The sequence below is a fragment of the Prunus persica genome, chromosome G4, assembly GCF_000346465.2.
Source record: "Prunus persica cultivar Lovell chromosome G4, Prunus_persica_NCBIv2, whole genome shotgun sequence".
In the NCBI taxonomy this organism is placed as follows: Eukaryota; Viridiplantae; Streptophyta; class Magnoliopsida; order Rosales; family Rosaceae; genus Prunus; species Prunus persica.
Genome location: NC_034012.1, coordinates 25,399,441 through 25,425,679, shown reverse-complemented (window position 1 = coordinate 25,425,679; position 26,239 = coordinate 25,399,441). Strand labels below are relative to the sequence as shown.

General features: G+C 36.5%; 2 protein-coding genes across 3 annotated transcripts; both read right to left on the bottom strand.

Annotated features, from left to right (window-relative positions):
• On the bottom strand, window positions 2,592-8,945 carry LOC18779680 (vesicle transport protein SFT2B). The gene is made up of 6 exons (XM_007212081.2): window positions 8,472-8,945; window positions 8,278-8,331; window positions 7,098-7,171; window positions 6,107-6,224; window positions 5,922-5,980; window positions 2,592-2,921 (listed from the first exon to the last, which is right to left on the bottom strand). The coding sequence occupies exons 1-6, from the start codon at window positions 8,622-8,624 to the stop codon at window positions 2,843-2,845; spliced, it is 537 nt and encodes a 178-aa protein (XP_007212143.1). The 5' UTR covers window positions 8,625-8,945; the 3' UTR covers window positions 2,592-2,842.
• On the bottom strand, window positions 10,557-16,063 carry LOC18781022 (PHD finger protein At1g33420). Of its 2 annotated transcripts, none has more exons than XM_007212868.2 (5): window positions 15,514-16,063; window positions 14,512-14,638; window positions 13,340-13,555; window positions 12,228-12,842; window positions 10,557-11,670 (listed from the first exon to the last, which is right to left on the bottom strand). In XM_007212868.2, exons 1-5 carry the CDS (start codon window positions 15,851-15,853, stop codon window positions 10,830-10,832), a joined length of 2,139 nt encoding a protein of 712 aa, XP_007212930.2. In that variant the 5' UTR covers window positions 15,854-16,063; the 3' UTR covers window positions 10,557-10,829. The 2 variants fall into 2 exon arrangements, with proteins under 2 accessions (XP_007212930.2, XP_020417404.1); XM_020561815.1 differs by having other exon boundaries at window positions 12,228-12,650.

Genomic DNA, 26,239 nt, shown 5'->3' with positions numbered 1-26,239 from the left:
ATTATAGTTTATGTCAGTTTGAAGTGCTATAAGCACTACCCTATGTACCTCTCCGGATTTGGAAATTATGGATTGGAAATTGGGAACTATGGATATTTAGATATGTCGGAACCTGGGCACCCTTGACAGGGTGTTTTGTAGACCCTTAGCGGGGTTAGTCTGCTCGCGTAGGACTTGTCACAGTCGTACGAGTATTAAGGATTAGTTTGGGAATAATAGAGAAATGTTTCAATGGGATGAGTAATAAAGTATCACTTTGAGATTTCGGATTTCACTATGGTTTTGACTCAATTAGATATATACATATACATGTAGCTATGTCGGTTTTGCATACATGTTGTTTTCGGCATCGTTTTCTAAACGGTGCGGTTATATTATGTTGTTTTCAAATGTGAACTAAACCTTATTTTTGTCCACTCACACTTTTCCATTTTGAGACCCCAGGCAATAGATAGATTTGAATCGAGCGGCCGAGCCGAGATCTCTACTTCCGAGCCTAAAGCTTCTGTAGGACTAATTTTCATTTGCTTCTATTCTATTGAATTTTATTGCTCGTTTGTAAACTGAAATTCTATAGACTGCTCTAATATTGCCCATGTTAGGATTGATTGTAAAGCCGGAGGCCTAATATGTAAACTACATGAATTTATCTTGTGCATACTGCCTGTTGGGATGTTTAAACGTGTTTTTAACAGGTTGAGAAATTTGGGAAATGTTCATTTTTCATGGGAGACTCTGTCGAAATTTCGGCAGAAAGTCTCTTTCTTTAGTATGTGGGCCCGACATTGGTATGATGTCCGAATTACCACAAGATTCGTCCTGAATTCCGAGGAATTCGAGGTGAGTCCCGTCAAAAAATTATGTCGGTTCCACCTTAAAATCAGTAATCGAACACCCTCAAAATCAAGAATGGAATCAACTAGGCGGTAGTAGTTGATCTAATCCCTTATTTGAATTCCTGGATTCATGGCTCCCCCATTCATTGTAAGTAAACATGCATTAGTAGTTGTTCTTGGGTTGCCTAATTTTTACTATTATTATTTTTAGTGAACAATATACCAACCCACCTCTTCTAAAATTTCTCGTTCTGACCTCGCAAAAAAAGCATTTGAGCTACGGGTTAGCTGTCGATTTATCCACTGAACTTGTACGCTACTTTCAATTTGCACCCTCAACTCGTTTTTTTTTTTGGAAAATGAAGTACATGAACTAATTTTATTGCCAATTAGCCCCTTACCTTCTAAATCTCAGCATTTCATCCAATTTGTCGTTAAATATGAGGACAAATTGGCCATTTTATATGTTAAAATAATATGAAATCTAAAATAAATAAATAAAATCATTTTAATAAACAGAGAGAGAGAGAGAGAGAGAGAGAGAGAGAGAGAGGGAGAAAAATGAGGGGTGGGTCTATGGGTTATGGGTTCGTTTGGGGGTTAGAGCTTGAGGGTGGTGGTCATGGGGGAATCGGGGGAGAAGAAATTGGGGTGAGGATGGGGATGGGGATGAAAAAAACAAAAGGGGGGAGGAGGGGGGAGGGTGGCTTGCAGTGGGTTGTGGTCATGGGGAATGAGAGGAGAAGAAAACATGGTAGGGGGCTTGGGGTTCTGGGAATAAAAATAGGCTTCTGCAAGCTAAAATTTTGTGTTAAATTTGTTCACTCGATCAACATGTTCATTTAAATGCTTTATTTAGTTCTTAGACATGTTCCTACACATCTTTGAACTTCATGGGAATAAAATTGGGAGATTCACTATTATACCCAATATAGATGTCCAAATTATAAAAATACCCCATATAAAATGGACTTTAGAAACACACCAAAAACTCATTTACAACATAACAAAGAGGCTTTTAACTTATTATAAATTACAAAACTGCCATCAATTTCTTAAAACAAGCCCAACCCCAAAATCTCATAAAAATACCCAAAACACTCAATAGGGCATCAAAGTAATTTAATAATCAATATTAAATTCAATAAAGCTTGCTGTCATTTTTGGAGTTTTTTTTTTTTGTTTATTTATAGAAATTCAATAGTGTAGGGTTTATTTATAATATTAATGCTAAAAATGGATATATCACTAAATATCTCAATAAAATTCTCATGTATAATCCCATAAGATGGGAATGAACTTCATTCCCATGTTTGAGAACAGTAGAAAATGACTAAGAAATACCATTTTTACCCATTCTCATATTTGATTTGTGTAGTATTAGGAATGACAAGTTCTCTAGTTTTACAACAATACCCTTGATGAGTTAAAAAGAAAGGAAAAAGAAATACGAAAAGTTTTTTAAGGGTCAAAAGTGATATTTGAAAATTATGATAGGGGTAAGTTTGTAAAACCAAAAATTACATTAAATGATTTACCATGTGGGGGGAAAATTTCCGAAGGTGAGCCAAAGGTATGAAATTCCCCCCTATATGGGAAGTTCACACGGTCATACCCATGAGTGAGATATTCCATTCCCAAAGATACACTTACCAAACATGGGAATGCAATTTCATACCTATTCCCAAGCTCCTAAACCTTGTACCAAACGCACCTGAATTATCAAATTCTTGCGTAAATCAAAAGAAATAAAGATAAAAAGAAGAAAGTGATGTAAGAGATCACATTCTATGAGCACGGCAATGAATGAAGTATCTTCCTTCTATGGACATGAGGATAAACAACGGTAGAAATTACAATCTCAATCCATACACATACATTTCGATATCGTGTGGTGCTTTTAGGTTGTACTCTCTCTGTGTGCAAGGCCACAAAACAAAAACTAATATTGGGAAATATCTACTCCGGTTGATGGGTCCCAAGCCGTTTCCTTGGCGAATATCAGCCTAAAAATCAGTGTCAAAACAAGCTACCATGATCTTGGATAACATGGCTCTAGCAAAAGGGATGTAGCTCAAGCTATACCTGTTACTCAAAACACCAATGCGAAATAAATGAATACTACCATACCAATAGAAAGACACAAAATAAGGGACACTATAGATTCCTGAAGACTAGTTATTAGACATTGTAATACTTTTGATTCCAATACAACATCAGGTATATATATAAGCAAGAACATTGTCAAACTTCAACAAAAAAAAAAATTTATATTTTTTTTCAATGACATTGCTTTAGTAAACCTATCACATTGTTTGACTGGAATACGCAATTGGAATAGGAATGTATTTCATTTCCTCAATATCTTGGGAGTTATTTTCTTTTTTAATTTCAATACAGCCAATTAATGAAAGTTTCTAATTTTAATACAACCAAATAATGAAAGGGTATTTGCAGTGATTTTACATTCCTAGTTCTATGGCATAGAAATACCACCCTCTGTATTTCCATTCCGGGTCTTAAGTGGAATTGACTCCAGTCAACTTAGGTAAATTCCTTAGTTATGTTTCCATTCCAAAACTAGACTAACATAATATATGGATGGCATGGGAAAAAAATCCTATTCTTGATCCAAATTCCTGCTACTAAAAAAAGGGGGCCAATAAGCAAATAGAGAAGTATACCCAAAACTTTAAACTCAAACAAATAAAGATGAGTATGATGTGCTTTGCTTGCTTGAAATGCGATATTACTGTGAGTTGAAAAATCAAGGCTGTAGAGCAGAAATCTTGGGAAACTTTGGCAAGCGGACCAAGTTTCATACTCAATCGATCTGCTTTTAATCCCAATCCACTTCATCACATAAGCAGTGGACTTCTAATCCATAGCAATAAAAACAAACGTTCATGTTCTCTACGATGAAATCATTCTATGGTGCCTTGATGAATCGAAATTTGTCATATAAAATTTTCACATAATTTCATTGTTAGGGAAATGTTGGCAGTGAACAGGTCCTATATGAGTTAAGGGGAGGGTTTAGGGTTTTTAAGTGGACTAGCAATCTATTTTGGAGTTGTCAAGGTCGCCTTCTGAGGCAGCTTTATGAAAGATCTACTAAGTGTGCACAGGCCTCCTTTTCTAAGCTGCCAACTTTTATTTTATCAGTAGGTGGCAATTCATCTTTTTGGGTCATGTTTTTGACTGCCATGGCACAACAGAACATGACATGTTTCCTGACACTAGGATGGGTGGCAAGCCAGAACACAACACATTTACTCGGGAGGGTTATTTTGTAACTTACACAGTTATTTCCTGTCAATGTTGTGCTTAACTACTAACATGAAAATGTCTTGCCAAAAACTTCCTGACACTACAAATATGATAACTCATGCCAATTTTGTTCTAATTTTCTGTTATTTCATGACATGTTATCATGTCATTTCCAAAACTGGTACCCCTAATTTTATCTTCCTCTTTTAAATTCTTATCTGACTTGTGTTTTGCTCCTCATCCACTTTGCTCTTCTTCGCTAAAAGCTAATGTAAGTTTACACTGTCATGGCACCTAAGAAAACACGCTACTTCTTTCCTTTCATTTCTCTTGTTGTGCGGCAACCAAGGAGGACCCTGTGGGTTTACCATTTAAGTGCTCCCCATAAGTTTCCACTTATGTGACACCTAAGCATACAAGTTACTTCAAAAAGCCTGTAATAGACTCATTCATTTTAAATTTTCAATGTAATTTAATGTTCCACATAAATATTTATTCTCTCTGCAGGACTTCTGTCCTTTAGTTAATTCCTATTAATAATCTATCAACACATTGTTGACATGTTATCAATATGTTATTGATATATTATCGAAATGTTATTGATATGATCGTCCTTTAACTAAAGTCCACCCTAGAAAGAAGATCCCACTATACATAATATATAAATTATAATGAGAGACTTCAGATATCCAAAGGAAAATAAATGACATGCAACATTAAGAGTAGGGAAAAATTCACCTATACCCCATGAAGTTTGTCTCGTTTGGCACTTTGCCCATTGGAAGAACAAAAACTAAGTTTTAAATACGCCCTAACTCTGATTCTTTTGCAATGGCAAGCTTGTCGTTAATTTTGCCACATTCTCTTAACCTTTGACATGCGAAGCACATGCGACTTCTTTTTTTGGGGACATTTCCGTTCCTTTCTTCCCCTTTCATTCTCTCTCCTCTCTCTTGTCTCTCTATCCCAGTTTGCCATTCCAAACCTACAAAGCAAAACAGAGCCCTAACACTTCTCATCTACTCAAACAGGTGAACATCTGGATTCAAATCAGAAAATGAAATTCCAATACCAGAATCGGTGAGCATCCAGAGTTTCCAAATATGTATTCTCTAATGATGTTTTCTCTAAATCATGTATGACCTTGACCCACTAGATATTAAATGCACGCACCGACGTAGCTTATTCGTACCAATATCAGATGTTGATTTTATAGGCCTCTAGCTACTCAATGGTTGTGACCCATAAATGGATTTTCTTGTTCTTGCAGAAACCCAATTCACTGAAGACATGTACTTGAAAATCCAGTGGTACCAACCTCACAGCTAGGAATTTTGTAGCAGGGATAGTTGGGGTTTTCTAGATGTTCATTGATTCAGGTATTGGAATTTCTTTTTCCAATTTGACCTCAGATGCTGACTAATTTGAGTAGATGAGAAGTGCTAGTGCTTTGTTTTGCTATATATGTATTCAATGACAAGTTGAGATAGAGAGAGATGAGAGAGAAAGGAGAGAGAAGGAGAAGAGAAGAAAGAGACAAAATACCTGTAAAAAGGTCATGTGTGCATCACATGTCCAATTTAACAGAAAATTGGATGGATTTTATGGAAAGCCTGACATTCCCACATATTTTAGTTTAATGGCTGTTGAAACCAAAAAAATTCTTCAGAAAAAAAGTGCCAAACAAGCTGAAGTTCAGGGGTATATGTTAATTTTTCCCTTAAAAAGAATGTGGATCTCAACTCCTCAATAACATATGAATGAGATTGAAAGAAAATGGCCACAACAAGAAAGTACGCAAATTCTGGCACATACCAAATCAATGCACCAAACTCTAAAAGTATCGCCAAAAGTGTCAATAACTTGTTATGAACCTGCTCAATGCAAAAGAAAATTAGATAACATCAGATGCTAAAATTATTCAAAGGAAAATAACACTATTCAAAATATACTTAAGAAAAAGAAAGTGAACCAAAGGGGAAAGCCAGTGTGAAACTTACGTAAAGAGCACAAAACAAGGCAATTATTATACTTGCAAGGTATATGGCTGTTGCATAAATACGGACAGGGTCAAGCATCATTGTCACTTGCCGTTTAGGGCCAATGAGGAATGCTGTGCTGCCAGACAAAAGAATCCAACTTAAAATCTGAAGTGGAAAAAATTTTTCCCTAGCCAATTTATAAAAGGAAAAAAATAATCATGCGTCTTTTTTTTTTTTTTTTTCCTTTAAGGAACAGAGTTACTGGAAAAAAAATTAGAACCAGAAAAACATTGAAACAAGTTACCAAACTGTCCCACAGAACGAGTACATTTGCTCCCTTCTTACGAATTCAGATTGTTGTATTAGTTCTCAATTTCCCTTTTTTATACTTTTTTTTAATGGAGAGAAAAAAAGAATTGAACTAAAAATATTTTCTGGAGATATCCATTTTCCGGGAGAGATGGATAAGATATTTCGACACTTTGGTCTCAAGCTGTCAATGTTTTTTTAAAAACGAGAAATACATTGAGAACTTCGGACTGAAAAAAAAAAAGAGGAAAAAACATTGACGGATAATACAATCATTTGAACGCACAAGAAGGGAGCAAATATACTTGTTCTATGGGACATTCGGATAGTAAAACCAACCTACTTCCAAGTTGGCTAGCCAAAAGAAAAAAAGAAAAAAGGGGCAAATACACTGGGCCACTAAACTAAAGTCAGGAAGAGATTCTGAAATTTTAATGTCACACATTAGGACATCTCAAACCTCCACTGATATTTCCAAGAGAGCAATTGAAAAAAAAAAAAATTTAAGAAAACTTAAACCTTTTTGTAAATTAACCATTTACTACTATTTATTTAGTTAAGCACTACTATTTATTTAATTAAGCACGCAAGGCGTTTCATGTTGACTGACATCAAATGCTACCTTACCAAAATTTGCAACAAAAAAAAATCACATTTTAAACCACTTATGGATCACATGAGAAGCAAATCTAACACAAACCTCCCAAGTGAAAGAAGATTTCCCAGTGTGAATGTAATTCCAAACTTGATTGGATGGAAGAAAACAAGCATCGACTGTCACATGAAAAGAAAACAAGCCTACATATCAGTACCATAGCAGGAAGGCCCCTAACATGTATTCAAGTCAATTTTCCAATTGTCCCGTAATATACAAAATAAAATTACTACATCACTTTAACTTAATTCTAAATTGAAAAATTAGATTTAGGAGTTCAATTTTGCAGCAACACAGTAAAAGAACGCATATAGTCCAACTGTTAGTACTTTGTTCAAGGATGCTTCAATGCCTTCCCCTCTAAAAGCATATTGTAGATACTAAATATGTACATGTACAACACGTGATAGAAGCATTATTATGATACTGAAGCCTTCTATATTTTCAAAAGATATTGAGTTTGGCAAGTACACAAGGAGTAGAATGTAAGAGATTTTGACTTGCAATCAATTCCGAAACAAGAATTATTGAGCACAAAATGTGTCATGGTAGGAGAAACTAGTAGTTCCAAGAAAACCAACACGAAACTTTTTATCCAGGTCAGGTATTAAATAACGTGAACAAATTATGATCTGACGTGTACTTGAAACAGAGCAAACACTTTTAGAACTAAATAGTGATATTTGTCCATCTAACACAACTTAGACACCGATATGACACAAACCACGCACGGTTATAAAGACCACAATGACAAAGTCTTAGTCATGTGAATCCTCAGGTACTGTCTTATTCAATGTTTGTTCAATTACTATTTTACCACAAATGCAATGTAAGCATTGGGTTCGGCAATAATGATATCTCCCAACATACCAAAACTGGCCGTCATCCCACCCACCTGTGGTAGGGGATGTAAGGATTGATACATAAAATAACTTTTTATTTGATTGATAATCATATAAAGCAGAAGACATTTTAGTAATCTGTATCAAGCTCAAACTAGGATTTTAACATTTTTCTTGTTAGTATGGTTAGGCCAATAGTATATCCAACTACAATTGAAGCTCCTAAAACATGTGGATGTCTTAATAACATAAAAGCAGATTACTCAATAATCACCATCCATTCACTAAAATCTTAGCTTTGGATAATAACACAACACTGTGAAAATAGAACTGAGTAGCAAAAAGAAAAGCACAAGTAAAACAATTAGATGCATAAAACTTACCAAGAGCGTACAAGTTAAACCGGCAGCCAAGCATATGGCGAAACCGTAAAACCTCTGTTGAATCACACAGAAAGAAAATAAAGCCACTATTGAGATTTTAGTGAAAATAAAAAATAAATAAAAAATAAAGGAAATGCAGATCTGAGTCTGAGACATGAGTTGGTTTCTGCGAATTGAAGTCGTAGAGTAATTACCTGTTTGGTGGACAATGTGCAGTTGCGATTGAAGTCGTCGATGAAGTTGGTATCCTGTAGAGCAGAAGAAGAAGCAGCTTCATGGTCGTCCTCATCCACCTCCATACCCACCAGCATCTTCACCTTCTCATAGGCCTGGTTCATCTTCTCCATTCCTTAAGCTCTCTCTCTCTCTCTCTCTCTCTCTCTCTCTCTCTCTCTCACAGATGAATTCGAGTTCTTTCTGTTTTGCTTCCGCTCGAAGAATTTTGTTTTCTTTTTATTTTCTTCGTTGATTTGGGAAAGATTTCGGTATTTATGAAAAGAAAACTTCTACTTCCTGCAATTGACCTCCTATCTGTTTTTCTCTTAGCTACTCGCCCGGGTGATCCCTCAACTTTTTAAAAGTCGTTATTTCGGTCCAACTCCCAAATCAATCAACGTCCTTCATCGTTTGGTTTACACATCAATTTGGTCGTCAATGTCCTTTATCTTTTGGTTTACACATCCATTTGGTCGTCATTGTTGCGTTGGAACAAAACTTTCATTAATTGTCATTGTTTCAGGAAATGCGATTTTATTTTATTTTCGTTTTAGATTTCAAATTGTGAGTAAAAAATGAATTTTGCTTGTGAAAGTTTGTTGGGGGTGGGAGCAGCAAATTGACCCACAGAATTCCAGTAGAAATGCCTAAATCCGGTTTGAAAGTGAATGATTGCAATTCTAAGAGCACTTCCACCGCTGCAGGCTAGCCCGAGCAAAAATGGGCCTGAGACTCATTTCGAGGTTCCAGAGCGCACGAGGAGCCGAGCAAACGATGGGGGCCACCAATCCAGACAAGCCCAAAGGTAGATCAAGCCCGAGCTCGTGCCCGATGGCTACTGACGTTAGGCTGGCGCATATGGGGTGCATGTGCCAACGATAAAAAAATTTGAAATTTCCGTGCTTTGACACCATCCTGGCACCAACGGCTACAAGCCACTAGCTTGTCTTGGGGTGTCCGATCATATTATGTCCTCCAATCCAACAGTTGCCATTTTTTGTGTTTTAAAAAAAAAAACCAAAAAATCTAATTTTTTATTTATTTATAAATACCTACCAATATTCTTCACTTTCCACACCAAATCTTCATATATTTTCTTCTCCTTCTAATATTACTAGCCCCTTGACACATACTCACGCATGTGTCAGTTGGTTTTCTTTTTTCTTTTATTGGTAAAATTAAAATTATCTTTATTTAATTCTAAAAATAAAAGAAAAAAGAAAAAAAACCACTTGTGTGTCAAGGGGCTAGTGTTCCATAAAAATAGGACCTATTATCTGATTTTATTTTTATTTTAAATTTTTATAATATTAAAAAATGTGAATTTACCATATTATCCTCATTTAATTAATGTTTGAATTAACCAAGGATATTTTATGATATTTTGAATGTTTCACCATTCTCTGCCTTTTGCTTTATATATACTAGCCTCTCTGCACGCGCTTCCGCGCTTGCGAGAGGTTTTTTTTTAAAAATAAGTAAATTTATTTTAGAATTAAAAAAGATAATGGGCAGTTGTGTTCCATAAAAATATGATCCATTATCTGCCTTTTCTTTTTCTTTTAATTTTTTCAAATATGAAAAAGTGTGAATTTACCATATTATCCTCATTTAATTAATAATTTGAATTCTTAATGTTTGCATTAACCAAGGGCATTTTCTGGTATTTTGAATGTTTCACCATTTTCTGCCTTTTGCTTTATATATATAGACAAATTCATTTTCCACACCAACTCAGACCTCTCACACCATATCCTCTCTGTTCAAAAAATTTCTCAAATTTTAGAAAACACATTTATTGCTCTCAATGTTTTTTCTCAAATTTTAGAAAACACATTTGATGCTCTCAATGTCTTACACAAGAAGTTTGTTAGAGAAGCAAGAGCGAGAAATTGAAGAAAGAAGGCGCAAACAAGCTGAAGAAAAGGAGGAAGAAGATGATGATCAAGTTGCCATATCAATGGGTATGCTCCATCAATTAAGCCAAGGCAAATGGGTGAAAGTGCTCTAAGAATAAGAACTGACATTGAAATACATCAAAAAGATTTTAAAAAAAAGTCGAATTTTATCTCAGGGCAACCAACATTTTCCAAGATAGCTCCAATTTTCTCTTTTTTCTTGTTATATTGGGAAGTGTTTGGCCGCCATAGGCAGAAGAAGAATATATACAAAAAGGAACCAAATGAGAGGTGTAGGAAATTAGATTAAGAGAGTGCAACTGCCCTCACAAATTCCAGAGGCCTGCATCATATGCATCATCTTATGTACATGTTCCAAGAACCAAACTCTCTTCCAGAAACCACAACACTATTTATTCAGACACCAATGGAATAATCTCATCTAACATCAGGAGGGCCGGTCAAACTATTTCCGGCACGGCTGCAGCTATCTCCAGCAACATTAGCTACTATCTCGTCCTTGCAGGGCCCGCCAGATTTTGCTACAAAGACGGAGCTTTTGCATCTATCACAAACAAATTTTGCAGGAACTGAATCAAAGTCGGGGATTCCAGAACATTTAGTGTGCCGCCACACGCCACAAACATCACAAGTGAACATTCTCTCTCCATCATCATCCTTAGCCCCACAGCTGCAATCCACTGTCCACCTCTCAATCCCCCTCTCCATCATATACTTACTCCACACACTCTTTGCATTGCACCTCCCTCTCACTCGAACAGATTCTGTTGACCCTAACAAGTGCTTGATCTGGGTGGATTCATCAACACCGCCATAATCAAGCAACTCTTCGGCTTTAAATCTTTTTAATATCAAATATACATCTTGGAAAGCTTTTGATGCTGCTATCTTGAGATCAGATACAGTAGCATTAGATAACACAATCAGCTCTGGAGGAGGATTAATGGTGGCATATTCTTCAGATTCATCCGTAAATTCCACTCTACACAAGACACATGTCACAGATGGGTCATTAGTGGACATCTTTTCAGGCTTGTAGTCTTTCACAAACTGCTTGCAGTAAAGTAGCTTTTCAGCTGAGCTGATTGTGAGATCCCTTGTTACCTGAGGCACATTCTTCATCATAGTTTGGGGTTGGAGCATGGCCTCATATAAGCAGCGCATGTCAAGCAGGATTGTTTCTTCTGATAGGCGGCTAGAGATGGAAGAACCAGTGCAAGCGGTGCTTCCCTTTGATGAGGCACTTCCAGCCTCAAGTCTGATAAACAGTTTTTAGTGCATTACAATCTAACTTAACTGTTGATACATAAAAATTACAAATTAAGTTCAAAGAAAATCAGGTCCACAAACTAACTCATTAGCATTTAGATCTTTTGAATATCAAATCTAACACTCTATAATTATTTACTTAGTTACTAAGCTTCATAAGCAAATTAAAGGTGTAATTAGCAAACTGTATGACCGTCGCAAACTGCTTATCACTATGTGCAAAAACTGTGAAGGAATTTACAAGAAAAGAAAAATCCCTTGCAATGACATTATGGTCTGCAATTTCCAATCAATCAGACTTGAGGTTATATTTCCAATCAAAATCTTACATACACAGACAGTATATTGAACATTTGAAGAATGGCTAAAGATGGTTAAGGCTAAATCTGCCAGAGGAAAAATAAGGGTAGGAATGAATTTGATTAGAAAAGTCGTTTCACTCCCCCTCTATGACACTAACAATATGAGTTTGGTTTCAAGTGGGGAAAAAAGGAAAAGAAAATTCTAGCCAGGGGAAAATTTATAAGCATTAGAATGGCAACTAACCTGTACTCGAAAGCCTCCGTATCAGGATTGTATCTGGAACAAACAACCATCCCATCCGCTACCATTTTCCCTCCAAGTTCCCTAAGACAATAATCAAGGAGTTCTGGTGGTGCCACCTTGTACACAGCACCCTTAAGATTGCGCCCACTTACCCAATTTGAACCAGAAACCGCACGCAGCACTTTAAGCATGGCCTCTTCAACACATTCAATGTCACTATTCCATGTACACAAAACTTCTGAGGTGGAAGCACGTCGCTTCTTGCTCACGGCATCATCAACCCTTGAGGAACACTTGTGAGCATCATGGACCAAACTAATAAGGACACCAAAAAGATCCCTCATATTTTCAAGCTCACGTTCCGATAGAGACTTGTAACGCAAGATGATGTCATGGATGCGAGAACCAAGTTTTCGACCTTGGCTAAGAAAGATGGACAAGGGTAAGCTAGAGAGTGTTTCAATAGCCAATTTATAGGAATCACGAGTCAGAGCAAAACTACCAGCAGCAAATTCATAACCCCAATCACCGTACCAAGGATGCCCTTTAATAATTGAATGAAGTAGTCGATATTCCAACCCATACTTCTTTGACACATCCATCACACTTACCATTCTGCTCATGTTTGGAAAATGACAGATGGGAGTTTATGTCATGAAAAAGAGCATGTAAAGATAAAAATAAGTATAAAAAAATAAGACCGCACTTTTTTGGTGAAAGCAACACAAATTTAAAAGGAAGAAATACATCACTTATAATCCATATTATATAAAGGTTTTTGTAACGATAGAATTACCGAGGGAACTTTATACTCTAATCAAACACCTCACCCTGAATACTAGTCCACGTATGTTGCTGTATTTCTCTGCTTTCATTACAAGAGTGGTTATGGGTTCAACTCCTAATAGAGTACATAGCCAAAGCCTCAAGACTAGAGTATGTCTGGCCCAGCTATTTGAAGAAAAACATATATATAAAAACTACAACTATCCAGACAAACTATGCATATGTGTTGGAAATGGCATCTTCCTCTGGTTGACAAAAAGGGTTTCCTTAATATGTATGGTATTGATATTAAACCAAACTATAAAAATAAAAATACAAAACCTAACCTGACTCGAAGTGCTTTACAGAGCCGATCCCAAAAGTCCATGATATGACATCCAGAAAGAACCCTTGAGCCACCTTCCCTCCCATTTACCCTAAGAAGGTGTCCAAACCCATTTGAATGGACTACTCCATGGAGAAGATGAGTTGTGTTCTCCAACTGGTTATACACCCAGTCTTCAACATCATTTGTACTTGCATCAAGATTGCAAGATTTACACCTGAGACAAAGACACATCACCAACCATGTAAAAATCATTCTCAACCCTATCAACGGTAGCTGAAGGGTAGGAAATTAGCACGCATACTTGTGTTAAACATTCAGTGAACTGGTTCAACCAACTATACAAGTCAAGGAAACCTAAAGTTGCAAAGGAATGAGCGCAGTACAGGGGACACAATTGTAAACACTTTCAATCTCTTAATATTTCAACATGTGACAGTTGAAAATGAATATGACACCATCAAAATAAACAATCTTTAAAAAAAATTATTGGGATTATGAAGATGCATATGACTCAAGAAGCAATAAAGGAGTATAGACGCTTGAAAAAATTAATGATGATATTTATTCTTTGGTGTCATCTTAATTATTTCCAACCATGAGATGTTTAAGTATCCAAACACTGAAAGTGTGTAAGATTATGTGTTGTTTCTTTATTTCCCTTGAAGGAGACCCCTGCATTTTTCGTTAACACATCAAACTTAATTTATATTTTACATATATGAGTACTCAATTATTTTTAGAAATGTCTAACAGATTGACTTCTTTGAGCAACCATCATCACATAAACACCAAACTTGTTTCCAATTAACAAAATCTTTGAAAACACAAAAACAAGTTGATTTTTTAGCACATACAAAAGGAGATACACAGATAGACCAGAACAAAATAGAAGAAATTTCGCTTACACAAAGACAATAACTTCTAATATGGATCAATCCACCTACATATACATATGCATATGAAAAACAAGAAGAAATAAACAATATGATAAGGATGACATAAGCACATACAATCCTCATATATATTTATATGTGTTATATATGATTGGCGGTACTGGTATTGGTATCAATATGGCAGAAGCAATTATAAAAGTAAATGATGCATAAAAATAATTAAATTAACTAGTTAGAAATAAATGCATATACAGAGAAAAAGGTTTTTAAGTCTCACTTGGATTCGTAGATATGCACAACATCTCCACAGCACATACAAGGCTTGTGATACCCGCCAATGGAATTACCATCAGCCTTAATAATAAAATGATAACGTTTCCAGCAAACTGGATGACCACTCCATCCTAAACGTTTTAAAAAGGAATGTAAAAGGTCAGAACTCACCTGGTTGACTATTGTTGGTTGGTAAAGTTCATTAAATGTATTTTAGTCTTACAAAATTATGCGATGATTGCAATCTCAAGGTCTATGATCCCTAACCATAAACTAAAAGTTCATGATATCAATTCCTTGCTTTACTCGTACAATGTAAGAGGATGAATAGTTGAAAATTTAATTAGTTGTTACTTCTTGATTATTCAGCTCTTTTGATTGCACTAAAAACCCAAAATTCACCCAACATCTTCATAAACAATAATTCAAGCCCCATCTAAAAGGACACCCAATTACATTTCACGATCATTTCAAATTGTGAAGAATACAACTCATAATTCACTACAGTTGATAACCATATTACATAGAACAAACAAATAAATAATTCATTATCTTTTAAATAATTAAAGTCAATCAAAATTCATAACAAATTCATTACTCCCAACCCCCACCCCATCCTCATCCCCCCACAGCGCACCCACCCTCCCACCTTTCTCCCCTCCTCACAACTGACCACCGCACCCAAACAACCACTCTCATCCCTCCCCTCTCACCATTCTCTCTCCACCAACTGCACGTTTAAGTTGTGTTTTCAGGTTTTAACTTGGTTTTAGAATTTGTTGCCTTTTAGTTTGATTTTCATTTGTGAACGATTTCAAAAGATCAAAAAACACAAATAAAAATTAGAACACATGTACCACGTAAGCATTTAAACAGACAAACTGACAGATATGAGTTTGATCTCGTTCAAACTTGCGAAATTGAGATTACTACAATATTTTAAAACGAAAAAGAAAATTTTAAATTTTAAAAAAAGTTGGAGAGCTGAGTCAGTGAGTGAACTCACCAACAACTCGACAGTGATCACAATAGACGGATCTAGATCTGGCCACGTCCTCTTCTACGATGTCCAGACAGACGACGGCAGCGTCGGTGGATGAAGAAGAAGATGCATGCGGATCATGGAGATCCCCGACCCTGAAGAGGACCTGCCACGTCATCAGGTGAGGGAAGAGGGAGGAGGGCGGAGGAAGCAGCGCGTGCTTAGAGATAAAATCCCTAACGCAGGTCCTGAAGGGCCCCACATGGTTGGCCGACGCCGACTCCGACGGGAAGGTGAAGAAGTCGTTGAGATCTGCTGTTATTCGCCTCTTCATCCGTTTCGGTGGTCGCTCGTTCACAACCATCACGGCCCACACAGCCACAAGAAGAAGGGACTGTTTATAGAGCAGGAGAAGCTTCGGTGATCGTGATCGTATTCGTATGTATATTTGGGCTTTTTATTTAGGGTTTTCTGCTCTCTTGTTCGTGCTTCAACTCTCTGATTGCACCGTCCTCCGTCCCATTTTCATCTCCAAATAAATGTTCCCAATTTGTTTAGAATTCAAAATTGAAACAAATCTATTTCTTAATTAAATGAGAATAATATAGTAAATTCATACTTTTTTATATTTAAAAAAAAATTAAAATTAAAAGAAAAATTAGATAATAGATCCTATTTGTAAGAAACACAAATATCCATTATCTTTTTTAATTCTAAAATAAATTTAAATTTTTTTGAAAAAAGCTTCTCCCAGACGCAGAAGTGAGTGCGAAGAAGCTACTTATAAATAGCAGTTTTGTTTTCACATGTGGTGCATAGGTTGCTCTTTTATATATATTTTTTGGGTACATTTACTAGCCGAAAGTTTCCCAAATTTTAACTTTTACTACCAGAAGTTTTTTTAATTTGTTTTATACCTAAATTTTAACTGTCAAGTTTTCCGTTAAACGATGACGTAGAATTCATAGCCCCATGTAAACTCACACTTCTTGTGCCACATGGAATAATAAAATAAATAAATAATACTAATAATAATCTAATTAAAATATATGACATAAAATAAGTAATTGTATATCTCTCTCTCATTTTTTTTCTTTTTTTTTTCTCCTACACCCCCCATGTTAGACCCCTCCACCTTCTCGCTCCAAACCAAACCCAGATGCACCGTAGCATCCTTTCCCCCAATCCTCACTTTCACAGCCACGGGCTGAACCACAAATACAACTAAGGTGAGTTGTAGCCATAGTCTAAAATATCGACAAACTATTGAGGATATTATCGGTTTTTCAAGTCACGAATATTTCAGAACGTATCCATACACATATCATATAAATATCGATGATAATATCAGAAAATATAGATGTCAATAATTTTGCTCACACTTCAGCAATATTTTGTTAAAATATCACTATAATATCGAAAATATCAACAACAAAAATATCGATGTAATGGAAAAAAGGAAAAAAAACACAAAGCAAGCACACACGCAAAAGGGATTCAAACTCCTACCATTTCACTCTTTCAACGCCTTAACCACCATGTTGCCTACGTATTTGTGATAACATGCTAAAATATGTATATTTATATTATTTTATTTTGAACTGTTTTTGCAAGAATCAAATTTTCACATGAGAATGTGAGTCTCGAGCGGCTCATGGAAAGAATCCGAGATCCAATCTTCAAATGATTTTGCTTATAGACAACGTCAACCAATCTCGGATCCATATGGGTGGCATGTGAACAATTACATGCAAAACTATTTTGGGAATTTATCATTTGATAACTACTCTTCAAAATACACTTACTATACACATAGAGATGATGAAGATAGTGAAAAATTTGAACCTCATAGGAACTCTATGTGATACTAAGCCACTTATGTATCTTACCATGCAATGTATAAAGTGTAAAATATTATAGTAAATCATTATATATAAATGAGTATGTTGTGTTTAATATTCTTTCATTAATTACTACATATTTTCTACACTCACAGTATTTGTCAGCTCGCTATATAATCAACTTGAATCAGTTAAACCCATCATGCAATGCATTTCCTTCCAATTTTTTGTGATAAACTAATAGATAATTGACTAAATAAACAGCCTTCAAAGTTTCAATAAAAATTTTCATGATTTTTATTCAAGCCCATCGTACTCAGGACGAAATGGGCCACCACACCATGGCCCACGTGCCACCACACGAGCTAACAGAGCGTGGGTGTCTTGAAAAAATTCCGGCCAGTCGCGATGGAGAGAGAGAGAGAGAGAGAAAGAGAGAGAGAGAGAGAAGCTTACTGGTTTTTAAAAATCTGACTTTGAAATATTTACGATTGTGCCATTGCACTTCCCTTGACCGTAACTTCTTCGTTAAAACTCTGATTTGTGCCCACTACGTGTCTATGAACTCGTATCGACACGCTCTACACAACAAATCTACTCCAATCCCAAATATCCTTATGGATCGAAAAGTGACTATCGTGACCTTACTCCGAGGGCAAAATTATAATTTCACAATTAAATAATTTAAATAATTTAAACAGATTAAATATATGGTTAAAATTGGGTCGGGGTGTCACACGAGTTGCAGCCGGACTTAAGGAGTTGCGGCCAAGCTTGAGTTGCGGCTTGGCTTGAGTAGAAGCCGGGATTAAGGAGTTGCCGCCGGGCTTGAGTAGAATTAACAAGCTAGAAGGATTTGGGTGAGATTAGCGGGGTGAAATCGGTGCCCTAGTGCTTTATCATCCTTGTTTTCATCTTTTACATTATTTACTTGATCTCAATTTATTTTACTTGCTTAATTAGATTTTAGTCATCATAATTCTCTTTTCGTTTAATTTAAATATAATTAGAAATAAATCACTCTAGTATTTAATAGATTAACTTGATCCCTGTTGGAACGATACTCTATTTACTACTATATTAATTTGAGCGATATTGTCCACTTGCAATTAATCACATCAAATTTTGGCGTCGTTGCCAAGGATCGACTTATTCTATTAATATTAGTGCGCTTTATTTTCTAGTTATACTTTGAATATTTAATTAGTTAATTTTTTTTTTAATTTCAGGTACTTCTTTAGTTCCATTTGATTTCCAACCAAAAAAAAAAAAAAGAAGCATACATGAGGGATTAGGACCACAAACAAACCAAAAGGAAACAAAAAAAGGCCAGCCCAAACAGCCAACTTGCAAGGAAAAAAAAAAATGGGGGGGAAACAAGGAGTGTTTCACGCAGCCATCAGGAATTCCATTCCTATTTTCATTCAACTTTCTATTCCTTTTATTAAAGTTTCTTTCCAATTTCCTTTGGGTTTTACAATTAAAGTTTCTTTTCCTAATTGTGTTTGGGTTTTGTTTCCTTCTTTAAATTCTATTATGATGAAAAGAAGAATCAACAATGGGAGACCTTGATATCCCGACAATTCGTAGGAGTAAAAAACAATACGGAGAAAAGAAGAATCAACAAGGAGCAGATGAATTGGCCCTTGTACAGAATGAAACAATGGGAGACCTTGATATCCCGACAATTTCGACGTCACCTTCAAGCATCGTTCTCCCTGCAGTTGCCAGGAATTATGAATTGAAAAATATCCACTTTAATATGATGCCTTCTTTTCATGGATTAAGTTTTGAAGATCCTTTAGCTCATATTAGAGATATTTTTAACATGGTTTCTAACATGGCTTTGACAAAGGGAGTCACTGAAGAACATCTCAGGATGAAAGTCTTTCCCTATACATTGAAAGATAAAGCAAAGATGTGGCTAAACTCCTTAAGGCCTAGATTATTGACTAGCTAGATGGAGGTTCAAAACAAGTTCTTGGAGAAATTATTTTCAACTCAGAAAACTGATGCACTAAGCGATAAAATCATGCAATTCAATCAACAAGCCGATGAGTCATTTTCAAAAGCTTGGGAACGGTTCCATAATTTTTTAATACAGTGTCCTTACCATGGTTTGCCTACTCTAGTTCTCATGCGTATTTTTTATAAGGCACTAACCGTTTCCAGTAAGGCTGCTGTGAATAACTATGTAGGTGGATCTATTAAGAACAAGACGCCAACTGAATGTCAAACTTTGTTTGATACACTAGCAAGTGGAACACATCATTCTGATACAAGAGCTAAGCGTGCTGGAATTTATGAAATTGGTAGTTCTAATGCTTTTGCTTCAAAAGAGCAGGTTGACACTATAACCAATAAATTGAACACCTTGCTTGCTATGAATGGGAGAGCACCAACACAAGAGATTTGCTCCATTTGTGCTGTTCCCGGTCATGCCACCATATCTTGTCCTCATGGGGTTGATTTTCCAGAATTTCTGCAAGAACAAGCCAATACGGTGAATACCTATAGACGTCCCGGCAATGATCCATTCTCCAACAGATACAATCCAGGATGGCAAAGGCACCCCAATTTTTCATGGAGCAATAATCAAAACGTACAAAAACCACCAGGTTTTCAACCACAAGAGAAGAAAAATAACTTGGAAGACATAATCACACAACTCACCACCAATGCAAATCAATTCATGAGCAAGATGGAGATGACCTTACAAAATCAAGTCGCTTCCATCAGAAATTTAGAAGTTCAAATGGGTCAATTGGCGAATGCACTCATGGTACGAGAGAAGGGAGTTTTGCCCAGCCAATCTGAGGTTAATCCAAAAAATCAAGAGCATGCGAAGGCAGTTACACTTCGAAATGGGAGACCCATCAAAACTGTTGTAGATTTGGACGTAGAAAAGCACCACCAACAGTTGAGAGATATGGAAAAAGCTGAAGAAAATAACCTACCCGCTGCCGTAAGCTCAACCAAATATTCAGTAACACAGACAATGAATTTTTCTTCTTAGACCAATGAGCAAGCATCCACAAATCTCACCCCAAAATCCTATGTTCCACCGATTCCTTTTCCACAACGCTTGAAGAAAAATAAGAAGGATGCACAGTTCTCCAAATTTATTGAAATTTTTAGAAAATTGCAAATTATCATTCCATTTGGTGAAGCACTAGACCAAATGCCGAGCTATGGAAAGTTCCTTAAGGACATCTTAAGCAAAAAGAGACGTTTGGATGATAGAGACGGTGAAATTGACAAAGAAGTGCAGTGCAGCAATACAAAGGCAACTACCACCTAAGCGAAAGGATCTAGGGAGTTTTTCTATTCCGTGCACCATTGGCACTATTTATTTTCATAGAGCTTTATGTGATCTAGGTTCTAGTATAAATTTAATGCCTTTGTCTATTGCTAAAAGAATAGGTTTGGGAGAAATTAAGAACACTACTATTTCTTTGCAGATGGCGGATAGATCACTTACATATCCTCATGGAATTCTTGAAGATGTACTGGTGAAGGTGGACAAGTTCATACTTCTAGCTGACTTCATAGTCTTGGATATGGAAGAAGATGTTATTCTAAGTCGCCCGTTCCTCATTACCAGAAGGACATTCATTGATGTAGAAAAAGGTTCTTTGATCCTACGAGTAGCCGATCAAGACGTGGAATTCAAGGTTTTTGACGCAACCAAATACCACATTGATTTAGAGTATTGTTTCCAATTAAAGGCTATAGATCATGTTGTTTAACTACAATTCGAAGCGGAGTACCCGAAAGATCCATTAGAAGCAAATTTGGTCCATGAGATAGAGATTGTAGACAAGGAGCCACTCATGCTTGAAATGGTGACCTTGCTGGAAGCTACACCGTCGTACAAACAACCCTTTCACCGAGAATTTGAGCCACTTAGTGCTACCACCACCAAGCCCGTCCCAAGCACCGTTGCCGCACCAACCCTCACCTTGAAGCCACTACCCTCGCATTTCAAGTATGCCTATCTTGGTACATCTCAAACTCTCCCCATCACTATTAATTCAAATTTACTTGAAGAGGAGGAAGAAAAATTACTACAAGTTCTAAAAAAGCATAAAACCGCTATTGGGTGGACTATTGCTAATATTAAAGGAATTAGTCCTTCTACATGCATGCATAGAATTTTATTAGAGGAAAATTTCAAGCCGACGGTAGAAAATCAAAGAAGGCTAAATCCAAATATGAAGGAAGTTGTTCGTGCCGAAGTTCTCAAGCTTTTGGATGCTAGAATTATCTATCCAATTTCGGATAGTAATTGGGTAAGCCCAGTCCAAGTAGTGCCGAAAAAAGGAGGAATCACGGTAGCAAAGAACAACAACAACGATCTTATTCCTACAAGGACCGTGACCGATTGGCATGTGTGCATTGATTATAGGAAGCCTAACACCGCAACTCGTAAGGATCACTTCCCGTTGTCGTTTATTGATCAAATGTTGGAAAGGTTGGCTGGCCATGCCTATTATTGTTTTCTATATGGCTATTCGGGATACAATCAAATCCCTATAGCACCCGAAGACCAAGAAAAGACGACATTCACATGCCCCTTCGGTACCTTTTCCTGTAGAATGCCATTCGGTTTGTGCAACACCCCCGCTACTTTTCAACGTTGCATGATGAGTATATTCTCTGATATGGTGGAGCGCTTTATTGAAGTATTCATGGACAATTTCTCTATTTTTGGGTCATCATTCGATTATTGTCTCTCAAATTTAGCGTTGGTTCTACAACGTTGCAAAGAAACTAATTTGGTTTTGAATTGGGAAAAATGCCATTTTATGGTAAGAGAAGGAATAGTCCTTGGGCACAAGATTTCAACCAAAGGGATTGAAGTTGACAAAGCCAAGATTGATACTATTGCCAATTTGCCACCACCTACCTCCATGAAGGGAGTCCGAAGTTTCCTTGGTCATGCCGGGTTCTATCGTCGTTTCATTAAGGATTTTTCAAAGATTACGAAGCCATTATGCAATCTACTTCTCAAGGATGTCACATTCAACTTTGATGATCAATGTTTGGAGGCTTTCAAGATTCTAAAGGAGAAACTCACATCCGCTCTAGTCATTATCGCACCAAATTGGGAAGTACCATTAGAAATTATGTGCGACGCCAATGACTATGCCGTAGGGCCTGTTTTGAGCCAAAGGAAAGACAAATTTCTTCATGTGATTTCCTACGCTAGCCGAACTCTCAATGATGCCCAATTGAATTATGCCACAATTGCGAAAGAGCTACTAGCTGTTGTCTTTGCCTTAGACAAGTTTTGTTCCTATCTCATTGGTTCTAAGGTAATTGTTTACACCAATCATTCCGCTTTGAAGTATTTATTATCAAAGATAGATGCAAAGCCACAGTTGATTCGATGGGTATTGTTATTACAAGAGTTTGATTTGGAAATACGAGATAAAAAGGGGTCTGAAAACGTCGTGGCCGATCATTTATCTCGGTTGATCCAAGATGGAGTCGAGGATAAACTAGCTGCTGCCACACCTATAGCCGAGACGTTTCCCGAAGCCATCCAATCTTCCATCGCCCCTTGGTATGCCGACTATGTTAACTATTTGGCTAGTAATGTCCTTCAACCTGACATGACTTTTCAACAAAAGAAAATGTTCTTCTCACTAGTAAAGCATTTTTATTGGGATGATCCTTATTTATGGAAGCATTGCCCTAATCAAGTTATCCAAAGATGCCTGAATGAGATCGAGATGGTTGCTATTCTTCATCATTGTCCTTCACTAGCATGTGGAGGTCACTTAGGAGCCACCAAAACCGCAGCTAAGGTACTCCAATCGGGATTCTTTTGGCCAACTCTATTCAAGGATGCTCATACATTTGTCCAAACTTGTGATCGTTGTCAAAGAACCGGGAATATTTCTCTCTGAGATCAAATGTCGTTGTCCAACATTTTGGAGGTTGAAGTATTCGACGTTTGGGGCATTGACTTCATGGGACCTTTCCCACCATCTTACAACAATCTCTACATTTTGGTAGCCGTTGATTATGTCTCTAAGTGGGTTGAAGCTGTGGCCTTGCCTACCAATGATGCCAAGAGTGTGCTTGGATTCTTAAGAAAGAACATCTTCACTCATTTTGGTACTCCGCGTGCAATTATTAGTGACGGAGGTATGCATTTTTGTAACCGTTCTTTTAACTCTCTTCTTGCTAAATATGGTATTACACATAAGGTTGCCACTCCTTACCATCCCCAAACTAGTGGGCAAGTAAAGATCTCGAATAGGGAATTAAAATTCATCTTAGAAAAGATGGTTAGTGCCTCTAGGAAAGATTGGTTCTTGAAATTGGATGATGCACTATGGGCTTACCGGACAGCATACAAAACACCAATAGGTATGTCCCCTTTTCGACTTATTTTTGGGAAAGCTTGTCACTTACCCGTGGAACTTGAGCATAAAGCTTATTGGGCTGTCAAGACACTTAATTTCGACATGCAAGCCGCCGGTGAAAAGAGAACCTTGCAATTGAATGAGATGGATGAGTTCCGGAATGATGCACATGAGAATACAAAAATTTATAAAGAACGTACTAAGAAATGGAACGACAAACATATTATTCGGAAAGATTTTTATGTGGGCCAAAAAGTTCTTCTCTACAACTCTCACATTCAACTATTTCCCGGAAAACTCAAGTCTAGATGGTCTGGACCTTGCACCGTTTTGCAAATATTTCCCTGTTCAAATTCAACATGATGCCCTCGACACTATCTTCAAGGTGAATGGACAACGTTTGAAGCCATACTTAGAAGCAAATTTTGATCATCAAAAGGAGACCCTTGCTCTCCATGACCCCGAGTGATCATCTTCAAAAAGTCGGGCCAAGGACTATAAACCAAGCGCTTGTTGGGAGGCAACCCAACTAGGTACCTTCGTTCCTTTCTTTTCATTTTTATTTTTATTTTATTTTTCATCCCTCTATGCCTTTACTACTCATTACATGCATTTACTTTAAACATTGAGGACAGTGCTTAGTTTAGGTTTTGGGGGTGTGAAATTTTGTTGTTTTTGTTGTCAATTGAGTTTTGAGTCATAAATAAAAAAAAGAAAAAGAAAAAGAAAAAAAAAGAATTTTGTGTTCCAAAGAAAGAATTTTGTGTTTCAAAGAACATTTTACTTTTTTTAGCCCCAAGATGACTGCAACATATTGCAGATTTGTTGCCGAAGTTGTTTTGGTCATTAGATGACTTTAAAACCCAAAAAATAGCAAAAGAGGTTATTATGTTCTTATTTTGGTCAAAAGTAAATTTTCTGCCTCTTTTTTATTTTATGTTTTTCAGGTAAATTAGAAGCCACCAACATGTTTAGAATGGTTATTATGATGATTTGAAATAGTTTTTTGGGGGTCTCAAGTGGTTTACATGACGTTTTAGGAAGATTGGAAGCTAAAAAAGTGGGCTAAAACCCAAAAAAGGCTAGCTGCTATTTGTCCAGAAATATGAAGATTTTTCGTCACAAAAGGTTTTTAGCAATTACTGTTCATCAGATTTTTCGTCGTTAAAGGTCAATTTTCCATAATTTTTCTGATTTCATTCCAAATCATTTCAAATCCACTCCATTCGCGATCTGAGATTTCTAGGAGCTATTCCAGGTGTGTCCTCTTCCTTTTAATGAAATTTCTTTATTCTTAAGCAATTAGGACTCATAAATTCGTGCATATTTGTTTGCAAAATCACAAAATTCCTTTAAGTTTTGAAAAAATAAAAATTTGTTAAACCTTGTACTTTCTCTTACTAATAGTGATGTATATGTAATGTTTGATCATATTTCTTTAACTAAAGTGTTGCCATGAAAGTTTATGCATCATAATTATAGCACTTCACAGAGCCATGCTTCAAGTTATTTGATGGACAAGATAGATATACTTGGATGATTATGGAGAAATAGTGGAGACTACCATTGTGAGATACTTGAGCCAAATTGCCGTTCATTGAGAGAGTATTTGTGATTATTCTTTTACTATTTTCTTTCTTTCTTATTTAGATTGATCTCAATTAGGCTTTTGAATTGAATACTAAGAACTAATCTCTCTTTTGTATGAATCATCTTATGCTTTCACTTTTGAGTTAGATGGACCTTGAGAGATGATGTTAGGCTATGCATGTTCTAACCACTAAATAAAGCCTCATGTCCTACCCATTGTGTGTGCCATCAACCCGTTGAAGCCAAACACTTAGTCTTTTCTTTCATCACCCACAATATTTCCTTACCCTTTTTACCCTATTTTTAGCCATACCCTATAACTTGGGATATGCCGTGGCACATGAAGACAAGGATGAAGGTTAAGCTCTACATCAACAAAAGAGGTGGCGTGTGCCGAGGAGATATGTGCTTAAAGTTTAAGAAAAAGGAAAAGAAAATAGAAGAAAAGAAGAAGAAGATATAGATTCACACAAAAAGAAAAATTAAAAAAATGAAAGAAAAAATTGAAGCATATCAAAAATCCTGGACGCCTTCGTGAAGTAAATTTGAAGAGACAAGCCTTATAACATAATAAGTTCCTTGCTATGTCTCAAGTTCTTGTATTTCCTATCCTTTCTTTCATAACCCATAACCTAGCCCTACATTACAGCCATAGTAAAGACCTAACGGATCTTTGGGGACTTCTTACTCGGAAGTGGAGGTATGTACTTCATCTATGGTTCTTAGTATTTGCTTTCTTTTCCATGAGATCTATTTCTAGAAATTGCCTTTTATTCATTTTGGATGCATATGTGTCTTATATTTTGATTTCTTCACCTAACTTCATTCATATATGCTGGGTAAGAGTGCAACCCTAGGTTCTGTGAGAAAATTATGAGTTATCTAGTGAGGCCTAGAGTCAAGGCGAGTTTGTACACACGCTCTGAGTGTGGTTATCTTTAA

Excerpts from the sequence above, each read along its gene's own strand:
- LOC18781022 (XM_007212868.2), bottom strand. The coding sequence starts at position 15,853 with ATGGTTGTGAACGAGCGACCACCGAAACGGATGAAGAGGCGAATAACA. Across the intron at positions 13,556-14,511 it reads GTGCATATCTACGAATCCAA|GTGTAAATCTTGCAATCTTG; the intron begins GTGAGACTTAAA and ends TCTTTGTCTCAG. Across the intron at positions 12,843-13,339 it reads TGTAAAGCACTTCGAGTCAG|AATGGTAAGTGTGATGGATG; the intron begins GTTAGGTTTTGT and ends AAACATGAGCAG.
- LOC18779680 (XM_007212081.2), bottom strand. The coding sequence starts at position 8,624 with ATGGAGAAGATGAACCAGGCCTATGAGAAGGTGAAGATGCTGGTGGGT. Across the intron at positions 6,225-7,097 it reads AATCTTCTTTCACTTGGGAG|CACAGCATTCCTCATTGGCC; the intron begins GTTTGTGTTAGA and ends TTTGTCTGGCAG. Across the intron at positions 5,981-6,106 it reads CCTTGTTTTGTGCTCTTTAC|GTTCATAACAAGTTATTGAC; the intron begins GTAAGTTTCACA and ends TGCATTGAGCAG.